This window comes from Chelonia mydas, chromosome 1, assembly GCF_015237465.2.
Source record: "Chelonia mydas isolate rCheMyd1 chromosome 1, rCheMyd1.pri.v2, whole genome shotgun sequence".
Lineage (NCBI taxonomy): Eukaryota > Metazoa > Chordata > Testudines > Cheloniidae > Chelonia > Chelonia mydas.
The window spans coordinates 229549494-229565634 of NC_057849.1; the positions used below are offsets into that span (position 1 = coordinate 229549494).

Here is a 16141-nt window from a genome sequence, read left to right on the forward strand (position 1 = left end):
CCCGTGAAGTCACTTACAGAATCAGGCCCTAGTAGTAGGAGAAATGCACCCTTCTCTTTAAAATCTCAGTACTAAAAACATGAGAAGACGGTGCAATCATTAGGTATGGATTAGTAAATCCCGTGGTGGTCATAGGTCTATGCAGCTACAGAGTGCCTTGGTTACAAAGAACAGGAGTACTTGTGCCACCAAGTGCCCATAGCTGGCACATCAGCCACATGCCTAATTATAATTGGGGGCCCTACAGTTCTTAATTTAAGGCCCCACAAAACCTAGGTCCAGCCCTGAATAAGCCTTCTATTCATTTTTGTTGTCCGTCTAGTTTTATCCATTCCAATGAATCCTTTAAAAAATCCGTAGACCACCAGTAGGTGGCGCTGAGATGTTGCAGAGTAGAAAGCCATTTTAAGTACATTTAGACGCTGTATGCGCAAAAAGCATTTGGGATTTGAAATCTTGGTACTTTATTCAGACGTTGAATTAATACATGATATTTGGTTGTTATTTAGTTCAGGTTGCACCACTGCAGGTGGCCACTGATGAAAAAGAAGAAGAGATAATTGGCGAAAATGTAGTTGATTTGCACCAGTTCACACCAGTGGGTGGAGTGTACCTTATTGATGCACTGAAGCTCCCACCTCAAGCCAAACAAATCAAAGGCTGGACCATGGTGGAAGTAGGTCAAGATCTGAAGCAAAATTGCACCCAATGAATCTCTTTTAGTTCTGATCACCCTGGAAAGAGTTGCCACAGTTCTGGAGATTGTCAATATAGAGTTCACACTGTATAAACAAAGAGTTCTATCTTTTGAGTTTCTGTGCACTGAGATTAAAAGCCGAGTTTTCAAACCAAGCTCCTCAGCTGCACCTGCAAACTTTCTTATATACCTGTGGCATCCATATAATGGGTGTGTGTACATTCAGACAGGTATTCACACAGTCAGTTCTGTTAAATGGAGGTAGCACAAACATCTGAAATCACTGCATTTGAAAATTCTCCTAAAGATGTTGGTTAAAGGAAAAGGAAGTCCTTGCTTCATTTTATAAACAGAAGGATGGGTTAAAGCCTATGACTGTGATAACGGAGCTTTGAGTTTCGTTCCAGGCTCCGCTGCAGACTTTATGGTCCTTAGGCAGTATGCCTCAGTTTCCCCAATTGTAAAATTTGAGATCACATTTACTTGCATCACAGGATTTTTGCAATGCTGATCTCCTTAATAGACATAATTTACATAAACTGCATTTAGCTCAAGTAAATATGTTCATTGGCGGACTGAGAGACATAACTCCCCATCCCTAACCCAGCACCTTCAGGTAGAGCTGCAATACAGCCCCAGTGCAGGCAGTACTTGAATATCAGACATATGGGCTGGAGTAATAGCTGCCGCCCCTCTCTGTGGCTGTACAGTGTTTGTAGAAAGCCCTTTGAGAGCCTCAGATGGAAGATGCAGAAGAAGCAAAGTGTAATTTGCAAAGTTTCACAGATGTGTAGAATTATCAAATGATATATAAAGTTTTTAGCTCTTTAGATTGTATTTTAGTGAACTCTGCAGAGGACCAAAGTGGATTACAAAATTTAGTAGTCTATTGCTTTTTCTCATGACATTTTATCTTTTCTTCACCTTTCCATCAAAGTTACTTGATGTAGGATTGGAGACCTATCCCTATCCTCCAGAATCAGAAGAAACTGAAGATGCCACATATCCACGTATAGGGGTGACTCTTAGACTTCTTGACAGTGTGATATTTTTTGAGGAGCCTGTGGTTGCCAGATGGGATTCTGCAGGTACAGTCAGTCTTCAGCCAGCTGTTACACACAAATGCTAAATCCAAAAACCTCTCAAGTTCAAGTCCCAGAATTCAGATCTGGATTTTAATTTTTCCAAAGTTCCTGGAGTATTTGGAACTCAGACTTTGGCAAGTCCCATTATAGAGATGAGATCCAGTTCAGATCCAGAGTTTGGTATGGGCCCTTCGCTGTTCATTATCTTTGATTTTTGAAAGCTTAACATTCAATTGGTGCATAATTTCGATTAGACACAAGATCTTGTTGCTCCCTTATTCAAACAGTCTTCTGTAAATTATTTAGAAGTAAGGAAAATGTTGTATAGTGTTTCAGTCCTCATTCAAGTGATATGTCTTGGCAATTGGCTCCATTAAAAAAATCTTTCTAAAACAGTGATAGGCTATTATCTCTGCTTTACTGTTTGGGTTTACATGTTTTAGCTCCCATATAGTGTAAATATTAGAGCAAGGCAGAGAAAGTTATTTCATTTTGTGAAAGATTTCAATATTTCAGTATTTAATTTCATTCTGATTAGGAACAAAAGCCCAAAATTTCAAAATTCTCTGTGAAAGGGGATTGAATCCTAGCTCTGAGACAGTCTTCTTGGAATGCTGTCCTAGCGCTGCAGATCCTGGCGTCCCTGGGTGCCAGACCCTGGAAGTCCTGGTTTCAGAATTTACCTTGTTTCTGGAAAAACTTAATCAAAATTGAACTGCGTCTGAAGAATGTTTTGATTTCAATAAATCAGTAAATTCCCATGAAAAAATGTTTTGACCAAAGTTTTCTGGTCAGTTGTAGTAAATATGTTCTTCTTCCAGTTCTTGCTAATGTCCATTCCATGTTAGGTGTGTGTGCTTGCCCCATGCACTGGTGCTATAAGTTTTTCCCGCAGTGGTAGCTGTAGGGCTGGCTCTGGCACCCTCTGGAGTGGCACACTATAAGAAGTGCTGGCAGCCCTCCCCCCACCTTCAGTTCCTTCTTACTGCCAGTGATGGTGGTGGAACATCCTCTTGCTTCGGCAAGCAGTTGTACCAGTGGTGCTTTTCTACTCTGCCGCTGATAGTGACAGCTCATTCAACAAGAGCACAGACAGCGTCAGCAGCATTCCTGGCTCACATTCTGATCCAGGACATCTGCAGGACCGCAAACATAGTCATCTGTCCATGCCTTCACCACCCAGCAGGCCTGAGATGACGCTGGCTTCGGGAGAGCGGTTTTGTAATCCATGCGTCCAAGAATCCTGGTCTACCTCCAGAGACACTGTTTGTGAGTCACCTAATATGGAATGGACATGAGCAATCACTCGAAGAAAAAAAAAATGGTTACTTACCTCTCATAACTGTTGTTCTTTGAGATGTGTTGCTCTTGTCCATTCCATGACTCACCCTCCTGACCCTCTGTCGGAGTTCCAGCAAGCAGAAACTGAAGGAGGGGGGAGGGACAATGGCACCTCTTAAACCGGCATATACCCACTCCACTCCAGAGGGTGCCAGAGCTGGCCCTATGGATACCACTGGGGAAAATCTTCTGGCACCGGTGCATGGGGCAAATACACACCTAACGTGGAATGGACATGAGCAACACATCTCAAAGAACAACAGTTATGAGAGATAACAAACTTTTTTTTCTCAATGTGCAAACAACCAAATTACAATAGCCGGCTTGAATAGAACTAACTTATCATCAATAGTGCTGCAGTTCCTCTGTGCCATTTATTTTAGTCTCAACAGTGTAACAGTACACCATTGATGGTTATGAGAAAAATTATAGCTAGAAAATTTAATTACAGTACATAAATCGATCTTGAGCCAAATCCTACTTTCAAATCATATATATTTAAAAGGCCAAATACTGTTCTCACACCAGTGTTAATCTAAAGTAACCCGACTGGATGTCAGTAAAGTTATTCCAGATCTACATTAAAGTGGAATTTGACTCTTTATGTATTAAAGTTTGAGAGTAGTATTTATTATAAATGAGCTCCCAGACTGTTAGCTGCACCATCATCCGTGTTTTCATTTATCATTTTTAGGCTAGGGAGAAATTTTGATACCAATTGTAAGACGATCTTTCTCTTAACATCTATTGTCTGTATTACATGCCTAAGATTCTCCAGAGCTCAGCATACCACTTAGCACAATACTGAACTTGGGTCAACACCACCAAAAGCAGCAGCTCTAATAATTTTTTCCTCTTTTTTTTTTATATGTATATAATATAGGCAAACAATGGAGAACTGATGGTATCAGTGACATAAAGTACAAAATGAAAGAGAAACAAATCTCTTTTGAGATGGATGCTTTTTATACAATCACACTGATTCAGGATGCTCACCTCAATATGCCATATCAGTCATGGGAACTGAGACCTAATGGCACAGATGAATTACTTTTCACTGTTGTTACAGCTTTTGCAGAAGTTCAAATGCAGATTAAGGTACAGTAAATCTCTTGATACATGCAACTCAACTACAGACCCTTATGGTTATTTATCAGAGCTAATTTTTGAGTCAGGCTGCCCTAGTAAGGATGAAAGCGTGAGGATAATTGTGTGTTGACCCCCCCTCCCATCATGGAATTGGGAAGGTGCAGGGTAGGGAATAGAACTGGTGCTTTAGCCTAGGTTTTTGCCCAGAAGGGCCAGCAGGCAGCATACTGCTAACAGAGTTCTAATTAATGTATTTTGAAAGCTGCAGCTCCCCCCATCCCATGTTAAATTCAGGACCATCATACAAAGCACAGCTCGCCACAAATTACCCCTCTTTCCCCCTCTAGTTTATGAGTCTTAAAAGGCAGCTCTTCAATTTTAATGCTACTTGCTTGGTGTAAAATCTCCTCCTCTGATTTACATACACAAATCTACCATCTAGTTACCCTCAAAATCTGACAGGTAACTGCCAGCTGAATTAAGAGCCACTATGGTGGCAATGTGCCAACACACTACTTATCCTAAACTCTCTTGGCTGAGAACACTCTAGAGGCAGGGGTGAACAGAGCAGATTAGGTGCTGGGCAATAGCAGACATGCATCCTTCCCAGTGCAGACAGACACCCGTTTGAAGTTTTGGTCCTGGCAGCTATTGGTTGGTAGGGTATGGGGTGCAGGTGAATGTGTATGCATCAGAGGTATTTATAAAGTAGTCATGAGAAAAAAGTAAATTATTTTTAAAAGGTCTGAAGTACAGAATATTTTTAATCAGTAAAAATTGTTTTTATTGCTTCATGCAACAGGGTAATCAGTGTATGCTGTCTTCAATAACTGTGGATGGGAGTGAAAAACTTTCCCACTTGACAGGAAAATGGACATCTCCAATTGACCTGACCATTGCTTTGAAAAAGGCTGGAGTGAACATTTTCCCATCAGACTACTCGTACAAGTATGTCTGCGTGAACAAGAAGGTGAGACAGCTATGACCTACTTTTTTTTAAAAGATCCAATTTTCTACTTGTAGACAACATTTTTTGGCACAAAGGTGGATCTACGCCATACAGAACCCTCAGGTACCTGCGTGAGACAGCTGCAGAGCCACCCAAAGGAGCAGGAACCAGAATCTGGCCCACTATCTTTTGACCAGAGCTTGCCTTCAATGTGGTAGTCTAGCATAAAGTGGTGTGATTTGTTGGATCCGTGGTTTCTGATTTGTACCCTTTATGTTACAGACTCCACTAGCAGAAGTCACAACTTATCAACAGATGGCGCTGGTTGCATCTGCTTTTGCTTTCAGTTGGAGCAAGTGGAATCTGGCATCTGGTCAAGATCAAGTAGTTTTTAAGGTTGCTATTTTAGACTTAGTCCAAAATAATGTAATATATGACTAGATGAGCAACACTGAACTACAGCTAGGTCATGTTTCTGAAATGAAGAGCTTTCTCTAAGGCCTGGCCCCTGGTGAACTCACCTATACCTTTGCTAAGTAACAGTCCTTTGGCTATTGAGATTGCATCTTTTGGGGTCTTCAGTTACTCTGCTTAACAGGTCTATGCCAGGTGACCTATAAGCTTGGTTATGAAAGTTTAGCACAGTCCAGGGCTACCTGGTCTCTCCAGCTCTATCGCTGGGTACAAAAAGGATTTTCATTCAAAGGTAGGCTGAGTCAGAGTCCTCCATTACCCATTAGATATGTGATGATTTTATTAGTTGGCCAGCTGTAACCTGAGCTCGCCTTCCCTTCAGAGCAGCCCACAGTGCTCCTCTTTTGCAGGCAGACCTCAGGTGTCAGAGTTTTAACATCCACTTCTTTCAAGGCATAGAGAAGGGAGATCCTTCCTCACTTACTTTCTGTTCCCTGCTAGGACAGAGAGGAGCTCTTTTGGCAGGTAGGTAGGGTAGATTCAGTTGCAGCCTCTGACTGCAGGTCAGATAATTAACGCCTTGCTATTATAGGTCATACATTTGCTCCCACCCCCATTTGAGAGGGGAAACTAGTAGTCACACACATTTCTACAGGTTAATATACAAAATATCCTTTTGGTCAAGGTTGAGTAATTTTGTTCTGTAAGACTTACGCAGTGCAAGACAACAGCTGTTAACTCCCACTTGCTAGATAAATGCCATTAGTAAATTTGGAGCTCTAAGGCAAATAATTTTAACAGTATTATTGAATAAATGAGTCTACAATATTCCCACCCTTTCCTTGCATTTGATGAAAGATAAATGTCACAATGGACAACTTTAAATCACCACCACTTTTCAAAGAATCCTCAAGAGGAATTAGTGAATTGCTATGATTAGGGTATCTTCTGGCCAATCACCAGGAAGCTACAATGTTAATCTGTTTGAGTAACTGAGATGTTAATCCTGGAATCGGAGTTACTTGGCTCAGTGTGTTTAGAGATACTAGATGTGTAGGGACAAAATAGTTACATATGCAAGATTCCTATTGGCCTTCCTGAGGGAGCCTGGGTGCCTTGAACAGGACCCTCAAAAGCCAGCAAGTTGGGTGGGGAGCCACCTAAATTAGACAATACAAAATGCGGAGGACAGGGGTATGTGCCTCAGGTAGGGTGGAAGGGACAGTCCAGTTACCACTTATAATTTACAGCCTCTCTTCTGGATTTAGGTGCCTAAACCTAGTTAGCCAGCTCTGACAAAGAATCATGGTGGCCCAACATCTAAAACCACAGTGGTTAGAGCATTCACTCAGGAGGCAGAAGACCCAGGTTTCACATCCATGCTCCTCTTTCTGGGGCTGAGGGGACAGAGGGAGAAGGGGACTTGAATCCAGGTTTCCGACCTCCTGCTGGAAGTGCTGTAACCCGTGCAGTGTTGGATAAAACACCACCTTCTGCTGTTGTGTGCAGGGCCTGATCCCATAAGCACTGTAGAGGGAGGCATCTGAGGACATCTACCATATTAGCCCTTCCCTGACAGAACAAATGCAGGAGCTCAGACTAGACATTTCCTTAAGTCATGTACTCAGCATCAGGACTTAAGTGGTGGTGCACGTGCCCACTGACATTTGGCACTATGGGGATTTTGAGGACCTACATTTTGGATTCAGGCACCTTCCTCTTTTGATCAAGACACCTAGGGCGAGATCCAAAGTTACACAAGTCTCTGCTGGAGCAGGGAATTAAGCCTGGGTCTCAGCATCCCAAGCTATCAGCTTTCCTCCCTACATTAACTGTATGTCTATCTAGAAAATGTAGTAACGTTACAGCATTTATTCTTCCATTCTGCTGTAGGTGAGTGAACACCTTAAAACCGATGCTGTTAAAGATGAAGACTGGTCCCTTTATATGTTTAATGGTCAGCGAGCACAAAGGCTCATGATCAGTGAAACTAGCGAAGCCTTCTCAGAAGATCTCGCGAACAATACTGAATTTCATTCTACTCTGTACCATCTGATCAAAGATTTTGCCAGTGAAGAAGCAATTGAAAAAGTAAAGAAAGCCAGCTGCCTATTTATTGATGCTGTATACCAACTGCTCATTGCTACTAGAGTGTTAACATACTCTTAAGCCAATATTTTAAATTAACTTTATTGAGCATCAAGAACTCGGTCAATAACATTACATTTGATGTCTGTCATTTCACATGCAAATCAAAACAGCTTTTTAAATGCCTAAAAATGCATTAAGAAAAAGTTTTTGTGAATAAAATTCGTTACTTTCTAGTAACTACACATTTAGACCCATTTATTACAAGCTTCAAAAGGAGAGACAGCTATTTTTTAAGTTGTTCTAATCTTGAACAGGATTAAGACATTTGGGAAGAGGGGTCAGAGGGGAAAGTTGTATTTCCAAATCATGCTTTAAAATGTTTTACCATTGAAAGTTAAGTATAGTCTAAAAAGCTTCAAAATAAGGGATTTTAAATATACTACCTCAACTCATATTAGAAAGTTAAAGTAATTCTAGACTTGAGAGCTATGTTTACACTAGTTTATATAACACAAATTGAGTCAAACAGGAAGTCTAGGGGAGGAAAAAAGATTTTACAAATTAAAATACAGATTGTGTGTTATACTGGTGGCGGTCCATTGTGTTGAAGCTTAGTATGTGGCCACAGCAGTTGTTGTAGTGATGTCCAGGAACTTCCAGTTCCCACAGGGGCAGCATCTGCAGGTCTTTGGAGAGAGAGACCTGTGAGGAAGCTTGTGAGTGCAGCAAGGAGTACAATGATGGTAAGAGAAATCCAGAGAGTTTTGTTAGCCTTGGAGAAGGAAGTCTTCAGATGAGATGCCCACGATGACATGATGTTGCAACTGTGGAGAAGCCATAAACATAGGACAGACATGCTTTTCTTCAAGGTTTAAATATCATATTGTCTGACTACTAATCCAGAATATAAATTGTACGTAATGAAGACAAGTTTGCCGCTGTACTAATAGCCAGCTACACTGGCATGTTATATTCTGGGTTTACAATGCAGGCTCCAGTCAGCACTAGATGCTAAAGATGTTTTATATAAAACTCTGAAGAGGCACAAAAATTGTTTTCAAAGGCAAATATGGGATTTCTTCACACATTCCATTCGTGTTAATGGAAAGTGTGTGGCTAAATCTCCTAGTGGGCATTGCAAATATCAGCCATTTTTTCCTGCAACAAAAGGGTTTAATGTATACTCCAGTGCCTTCCTCTGTAAATTTAGAATGACAGGGCTATCTGGACTAGTTAAGAACTTAGGCTTTGATCTCCGAGGGGCAGTGTTGAGGCAGAGCACCACACTGCAAGGGGTCACATCTCAAGACGAATTTGTGAGCTTGTAATACCAGAAGTTGTTCTGTTCTTGACTAGTACCAAAAGTAGAGCTTTAACCTGCTAATTCGATTACTTAATGCTGCCTACTTTGAAAGGCTGACATCAAAAAGTCAAGATTACCACTCTGCTTCCTCTTCCCGTGTCCTCCACCGGACCACTACTTCCCCTTACAGAAATTCATGTTTGCAATTGAGAAACTTACGCTGATCCTAGACTCCATTTTGATGGATTTTTCCCCCTTTCAGTAACACTTAACTTCCTTGCTTTGTCTTCTTGTATTTCTTCAACTGGTGGTTCTGCCTGTTTGGTTCTGCAAGTAAGTTTTAGAACTTAAGTTTCCTGGTAAACACTCATCAGTACACATAAACAGGCACATTTTTATAAATAGAGTAAGTATTCCAGTTTACAACAGCTTTGACATACAACATGGTGTCAAGTGCAAGAAGCAAGCCCACCTTAAAGTCTTGCAGATTAAGTAATCAAGACCTACTTTGTTTCAGACTTTTCTTCCTCAGACTCTGTCCAGGCATATGTGCTAATGAATCGTCGCAGTGAAGGACGCTTCTCATTTTGTTTTGATCCCAGTCGGCCCCTGCCAAATGTGCATACTTGAAAATAAGTACTTCAGCTAAAGCTTTCAGATCACAGTAAAGAAAATAACTTCAGTGCAAGATAGAGATAAATGAGCATGCTTATTTAATGTTGGGGTAGGCTATGAAGATTTGGGGAAATATTTTTCAAGTTTGAGTCCCAGTTTAATATTTAAGCAGAAACAATAAGGTGCCAGATTTTCAAATTTTCGCATGTCTTTGCAGTTGAAGTCCATGGGAGCGCCGAACCTCTTAAATTTGAACTTCAGGCCTCTTGATATGGACACTTGGGTGTGACTGTAAAAGTTGAACTTTAAGGTTTACATAGCATAGACATTTACAGCATTACTTCCAAAAGATCCTTAGTAAGCTACTCCAGTGGAACGGTTTACTACAGCCATAATGAAGTTGAAAAATTAAGGCCCATTTAAAAACAAACAAAAAATCAAGTAGCCTTACCAACTGCTTGATCGTCTGTTGCATTTGTCACTTTTTTCATTTCCATCAGTTCCATATAATTGGGCCTGTAAAGGAAGGTAAAATGCAAACTGACCAGTTTGAGAATGAAAACAGTCACCCTTTGACAACCCTTACTTACCAGCGGCAAACCACTACCAGTGTTTCCAATATTCCTGGGCAATGCTGCAATACTGACTCTTCGCAGGGATGATGGCTACACAAAGAAGAGCTATTAACAACTATTATGCATTGGTTAGATTAACCACTAGTTTTAAGCATGTTAATTGGAGGCGTAGATTTATAAAAGTTGATGTTTAGTTAGTATAAACACTAAAAAGATACATCTGGGGTTATTACTGGGTAGTACTTGAAGTATACTTTCTTAAATAATTTTACATATTAATATGCGGGTTATTTTCCAGATTAGAAACAACATGCATGTATATCTGCTACTGCAAATTCTGAAATTTAAAGAGGTCTTAAGTTAACCTACTGGAGCGCAAAATATAGATCCTATTGCCAACTTGCTTTTAAATACCTCTTGGCTCAGTATGTTAAAGACCACTCTTTTGAGGGCTTCATTGTTGAGGACCCCATGAGAGCAATAGTTCTTGAACTCAAGAGGGACGGCCTCAAAACCATGAGAGATTATGGACCCACTTACAGCAGCACATTGAAATTTTAAGTTTTTCCATTGAAATGTTAGCGTATCTAATCAAGTTAGTTTGCTTTTGTGAGTTTAGGGAGTTACAGAGAGCCTAATAGATACAGCTTTCATGTGGATGTCAAGCCCCAGTGGAGTACATGTACAAGGCAGCTCTGAAGAGCACACAGCATTCCATTTACTTTTATAAATTTCAGTGGTACTGGTACCTTGAAGTTGAGAGAACTTGGAAGCTTTTTATTTGTAGATTCATCTGTAAAGAGGAAATGGTATTGTAAGCAGATTTTTAAAGATTGCCATTGTGGAAGAGAGCCAAATGGTCTGACCATCTGCAGGTCCTATTTCAGTTTATAGCAGCTAAGCATCTCTGGGGGGAAAAACCCAAGCAGCAAGTGTCAAAAACAAATCAGTGTTGTTGTGTCTCTAATATCCTGGGCCAAACATGGCTACAAGGTGGGTGAGTGGATCTCTCACCCACTGGTCTCTCTAAAAAGAGATTTAAAAATGGCCAGCGAACAAATAAATACTGGATACAGCTAGAGACTTGTAACCATTAGCTCAAACTACCTAAGCTAGTTAACATTGCACATTACCGCATGCCCTGTGCAGGAGGGGTCACTTCTTAACTAGACCTTGTTAATGAGCCCAGCAGATCTACTTTATCTTTAGCAAGTTAAATGTGTTTTTACAGGATGGAGTACTTCTCCGTGCCAATTTTTACTCCTTCCTTCTTGGCTAAAGAGCTTCTGCAAGGATTTGTGTGCTGTGCACGTAAGACTAGGATCTTTTAAATTTAAAGAAATGTGCTCTGATTTTCAGAGCGCTGAACGCCTCCAGCTCCCATTGGAGTCTCAAAAGCTTGGAGCTTCTGAATTCAGGCCACTGAAGATTGATCAGATGTACATTAAAATGAACATCCAATTTGTAATTTACTGCATATAAGAGTCGAGTTCACCAGCCTGTGTTGCACCTTCCAAAGAGGCCTGCTATTCCATGAGTGAAAAGAGAGATGTTTTCAGAGATTCAGGAGGGTCTGCTTAAAAGTCTGAAGTTATAGTTGCCCTTAAATGTTTCCAATAATCATCTAAGTGAGGACTATCAATAAGTTTTTCTGCTGCTACACATTGCAGTTCGGTATCATAACTGTACAGGAGATAAAGTATTTCTATAGCACCTCCCATCCAAGGAAATCAAGCAGCTTTATAAATACAAGCTAAAGGGCTCAACTGATGGCAATTACTTAGAAGAGAAATGAAAATATGCTTAGGTTTAACAATTACCTTGATCCCCAAAGGAATTAAAGCATCTTTCATTTTGTAGCAAGACCTGTTTCAACTCCTCAAGTTCTGCATGCTCTTTTGTATACATGCGTTTCAAGTTTTCCACATGTTGAATCATCACTTCTACTGCCTTACTGACACGGCTCTCCTAGCAAAGTAAATGCAATACTGGGTGAAAGACGTTAGCTCTTCAGGACATTGAATTATGCTTGGAGTAAAACCACCCACATAATCATTCTAACTTATGGCCTTTCATATCCATCCACACAACACACACACACTCTTGTCCGGGGTCTCAACTCACCTCACATCTTGATCACAGCAGCTTCCTTTTCTCAATCTTGCCCCACTCATTCGTTCAAAGATGAATGCAAAGATGCTGCAAAGATCATTTTCCTAGCAGACCACATCACCCCTCTGAATCCCTCCACTTGCTCCCCCTTTCTCTGTCATACACAAGCTGCCGGTCTTCAGTTGAGGCCCTTCATGACCTATCATCTCTCATTCACTATTGAGATGTTGACTTCTGCCTCTGATTGCCCATGATGCCAGTCTCATGTTGGCCAAGACATAAGTAACATCTGTCAGGGATGACTGAGAGCAGGGGTTCTCAAACTGGGGGTCAGGGGTCACGAGTGTTATTACATGAGGGGTTGCGAGCTGTCAGCCTCTACCCCAGACCCTGCTTTGCCTCCAGCATTTATAATGGTGTTAAATATATTTTAAAAAGTGTTTTTAATTTACTGGGGGGGTGGGTCGCACTCAGAGGCTCGCTGTGTAAACAGTACAATAGTTTGAGAACCTCTGGTTTCGATAATAATTATTCCTGCCTTGGTGCAGGGGACTAGACTAGATGACCTGTCGAGCTCCCTTCCAGTCCTACATTTCTATGATAAGTAACTTGCCTCATTTCTTAGTGGGTATGATTGGGAGTTAAATGGATCAGTAGACTAGAGATGGAATATCTGTACTAGCTGAGATAATGGGAAAACACCCTGATACCATTTACAATGGACAAGATAAGCCTGGAATGGAAGATGAGGTAAAAAGTAGCTCATGCATGCACACAGTATGGATAGGTACAGGGATTGGTTCCTGAAGCGTAACCAAGCCAATCCCAAAGCATATGATACAATGTATAGTTAGGAATGCATGTGTTATAGTGTTGGTAGAAATGTATACCAGGAGAAGTTGTGTGTAACTTTGGGTGTGCGTACCCTATACCTATACCCATCCCTGATGCTTTAGCTTGATCAACTCCACATAGGTTCCTTTTATTTGGCATACAGCAAAGCTAAGTGACGAATACTGGAGTTTTGGAAGCGGTCTTGAGGGGGAACCCCAATATCTCCATCCCCCACTTGTTAAGTTTTCAGGCACCTTCATGCTTTCCCCCATACTGCCCCTCATGCTTGGGAGATGCTTCCTGTAAACATCTGCAAAACACATTTTTGTCCTTCTTAAAACCTCCCCTTTTCCATGATGCCTATAAAAACTTGACAATGGATAGGCCACTGGTGTGCCGAGACCATTGCCTCTCTCACCTTTTCCTTGTACTTCCATCTATCTTGTCTTATACTTAAATTGTAGGCTTTTGGGGATAGGGACTGCTTTTGTTTTACTTGCACAGCACCTACCACAGTAGGATCCTGGTCCGTGAATAGGACTCCTAGATGTGACAGTGATACAAATGAGCATGCAGACCACCAACATAACATGCTTTTTAATAATATTGTTCCAGTAAATTGTGTACTGTATAAATACAAGTTCAATTACAAATACTGAGTGGAATCTGTTAGAGAGATCTTTAGACTAAAGAAAGCTTCCTTACTTTACATAAAGTAGTAATTGAATCCGATTACCTGATTAATGGCTCCCAACATCTCTGCTCTACTAGCAAGTCTGGCAGCATACTGGCTAAGGAACTGCAAGCTTTCCTGCAGCTTCTTAACGATCTCCTGTGCTTGGTTATCTTCGTCACACAAAGGTGCTAGAGACTGAGAAGTTCATGGGCGGAGGGGGAGAAGTGGGGAGGAAAGAAGAGGGAAATGTAACAGCGCTAATAAGTGAGATGCCAGTCTAGCGGCTTGTGGAGTGAATGTTACTCTGCAAAGGAAGCGATCACACCTAAATGGGATTCTGCTTGGGCGTACCTGTTCGCATGATCAAATATGTTAGGGCCAGATAATCAGTTGGTGTAACTAAATTCAGCACCGCTGGAAAAAGCAAAGGAGTTACGCTGATTTACACCAGCTAACAACTGTAAGCTTGACATTCACCTTATGGTTTTATTAGCTCACTACAAGAGCACTCGGAACAGAAGAATGTCCCATTTGTTGCTTTCTAAAAAACTCTTCAGTGTCTGTAATATGCACATTTACAAAAAAAAGACCAAAAAACCTCAGTGCTAAACAGAGCCATATTTGACTCTATTTATATGATCAAATCCAAAAATAAAATCCAGCAAAAACTTTACATTAAGTAAGGCTGTGTACACACTACCACTTATATCGGTATAACTTGGGTCGCGCAGCGGTGAGAATAAGCCACCCCCAAATGACATAAGTTACACTGACCTAAGTGCCAGCGTGGACAGCGCTACATCGGCAGGAGAGCTGCTACCATCACTCGTTGGGGGTGGATTAATTAAGCCGACGGGAGAGCTCTCTCAGCATCAGTACCGAGGAAAGCTCTCTAGTGTAGCCATAGGCTAAATGAAGTTACTATAAGCTGGGTGTGCAAGTGGTTGAAAGACTGTACTCAAAGAGTAGTTATCAGTGGTTTGTAGTCACACTAGGAGGATGTAAAATATTTTCATTAGTTACTTGGATAACGGAGAGAACGTGCTTAGAAAGTTTGTGGCTGACACCAAGCTGGGAGGGGTTGCAAGTACTTTGGAGAACAGGATTAGAATTCAGAATTACCTTGACAAATAGGAGAATTGGTCCTGAATTTCATATTGATTTCATAGAGAAAAGTGTAAAGTAGTACCCTTGGGAAGGAAAAGTCAAATGCACAAAGCCAAAATGGAGAATAACTGGCTAAGCAGTAATAACGCTGAAAAGGAGCTGGATGTTATAGTGGATTAGAAATTGAATAGGAGTCAGTGTGACGCAGTTGCAAAAAAGGCAAATATTCTGGGCTGTTAACTGGGGTGTTCATGTAAGACAAGGGAGGTAATTGGCCCACTCTACTTGGCACTGGTGAGGCCTCAACAGGTGTATTGTGTTCAGTTCCAGGCACCACAATTTAGGAAAGATGGGGACAGACTGAAGAGTCCAGAGGAGAGCAACAAAAATGATTAAAAAGTTTAAGAAAACCCTGACCTATTAGGAAACATTCAAAGACTGGACATATTTAGTCTTGGGGTGGGGAGGGGAGAAGCTTGGGGGGGAGAGGAAGGGGTGAGAGAAAGAACCTGATAACATATTTGAAGGCTTAAGGGCTGTTATGAAGACAACTGATCAATTGTTCGCCATGTCCTCTCAGGGAATGACAAGTAGTAATGGGCTTAATCTGCAGCTAGGAATATTTAGGTTAGCTATTAGGAAAAAACTTTGTAACTACAAGGATAGGTAAGCACGGAACAGGCTTCCAAGAGAGGTGGTGGAATCCCCATCACTGGAGGTTTTTAAGAACAGGTTAGACAGACACCTGTCAGGATCGGTCTAGGTATACCTGGTCCTACCTCTGCACAGCCAGCTGGACTTGAAGACCTATTTAGGTTCCTTCCAGCCCCATATTTCTATGGATTAAAATGTACTGTCAGGCCACTTGCTCGCTCCCTCCCTCCCTCCTTCCAATCTCATCCATTGCTAACCTCCAGCAGCTTCAGCCCATTCATGATCTCCTTTTTCAAGTTTTCTTCAGCCAAATCTCGGGACCTTTCTTCAAGCCTCACTCGCTTATCCAAGGTGAACAAGTCACATTTAAAGCCCAGAGACAATCTGAGAAACTCTGCCTGTCATAGGGGGGAAAAAAAATCATGACATAGTATTGAACAGATCAGGCAACACAGAAGTAAGAGTTATCTGAGAGAATCAATAGCTAGTGCTAATGATTCCACGAATGGCATGAGGAGGAGTTGTAGGAAACATCACCAGTTCTGAACCTTCCCCAACAGGCTTTGAATACAAAAAACTCAACATTTTCAACTCTACCC

The 16141-nt window shown here is 41.3% G+C and overlaps 2 protein-coding genes across 25 annotated transcripts in view; one reads left to right on the forward strand and one right to left on the reverse strand.

Moving 5' to 3' along the window:
- DNAI7 (dynein axonemal intermediate chain 7) overlaps nt 1-9919 on the forward strand; it is a 57182-nt gene extending 47263 nt beyond the window's left edge. For 14 of the 18 annotated variants that reach the window (XM_043538651.1, XM_043538672.1, XM_043538641.1 and 11 more), the window contains 6 exons: nt 510-676; nt 1635-1785; nt 4007-4221; nt 5015-5182; nt 5444-5557; nt 7469-7903. In XM_043538651.1, the coding sequence (XP_043394586.1) occupies nt 510-676; nt 1635-1785; nt 4007-4221; nt 5015-5182; nt 5444-5557; nt 7469-7744 (1091 nt within the window). In that variant the 3' untranslated portion in view covers nt 7745-7903. Of the gene's footprint in view, nt 1-509; nt 677-1634; nt 1786-4006; nt 4222-5014; nt 5183-5443; nt 5558-7468 lie in introns of all 18 variants that reach the window. The other 4 variants (XM_043538627.1, XM_043538624.1, XM_043538683.1 and 1 more) reach the window with 2 other exon arrangements.
- Nucleotides 7750-16141, reverse strand: part of IRAG2 (inositol 1,4,5-triphosphate receptor associated 2) — a 64888-nt gene continuing 56496 nt past the window's right edge. For 3 of the 7 annotated variants that reach the window (XM_043538590.1, XM_043538596.1, XM_043538604.1), the window contains 9 exons: nt 15800-15940; nt 13842-13976; nt 11980-12127; nt 10909-10952; nt 10175-10249; nt 10036-10100; nt 9477-9578; nt 9189-9296; nt 7750-8490 (listed from right to left, as the gene is read on the reverse strand). In XM_043538590.1, coding sequence (XP_043394525.1) covers nt 8247-8490; nt 9189-9296; nt 9477-9578; nt 10036-10100; nt 10175-10249; nt 10909-10952; nt 11980-12127; nt 13842-13976; nt 15800-15940 — 1062 coding nt within the window. In that variant the 3' untranslated portion in view covers nt 7750-8246. Of the gene's footprint in view, nt 8491-9188; nt 9297-9476; nt 9579-10035; nt 10101-10174; nt 10250-10902; nt 10953-11979; nt 12128-13841; nt 13977-15799; nt 15941-16141 lie in introns of all 7 variants that reach the window. The other 4 variants (XM_043538594.1, XM_043538584.1, XM_043538608.1 and 1 more) reach the window with 3 other exon arrangements.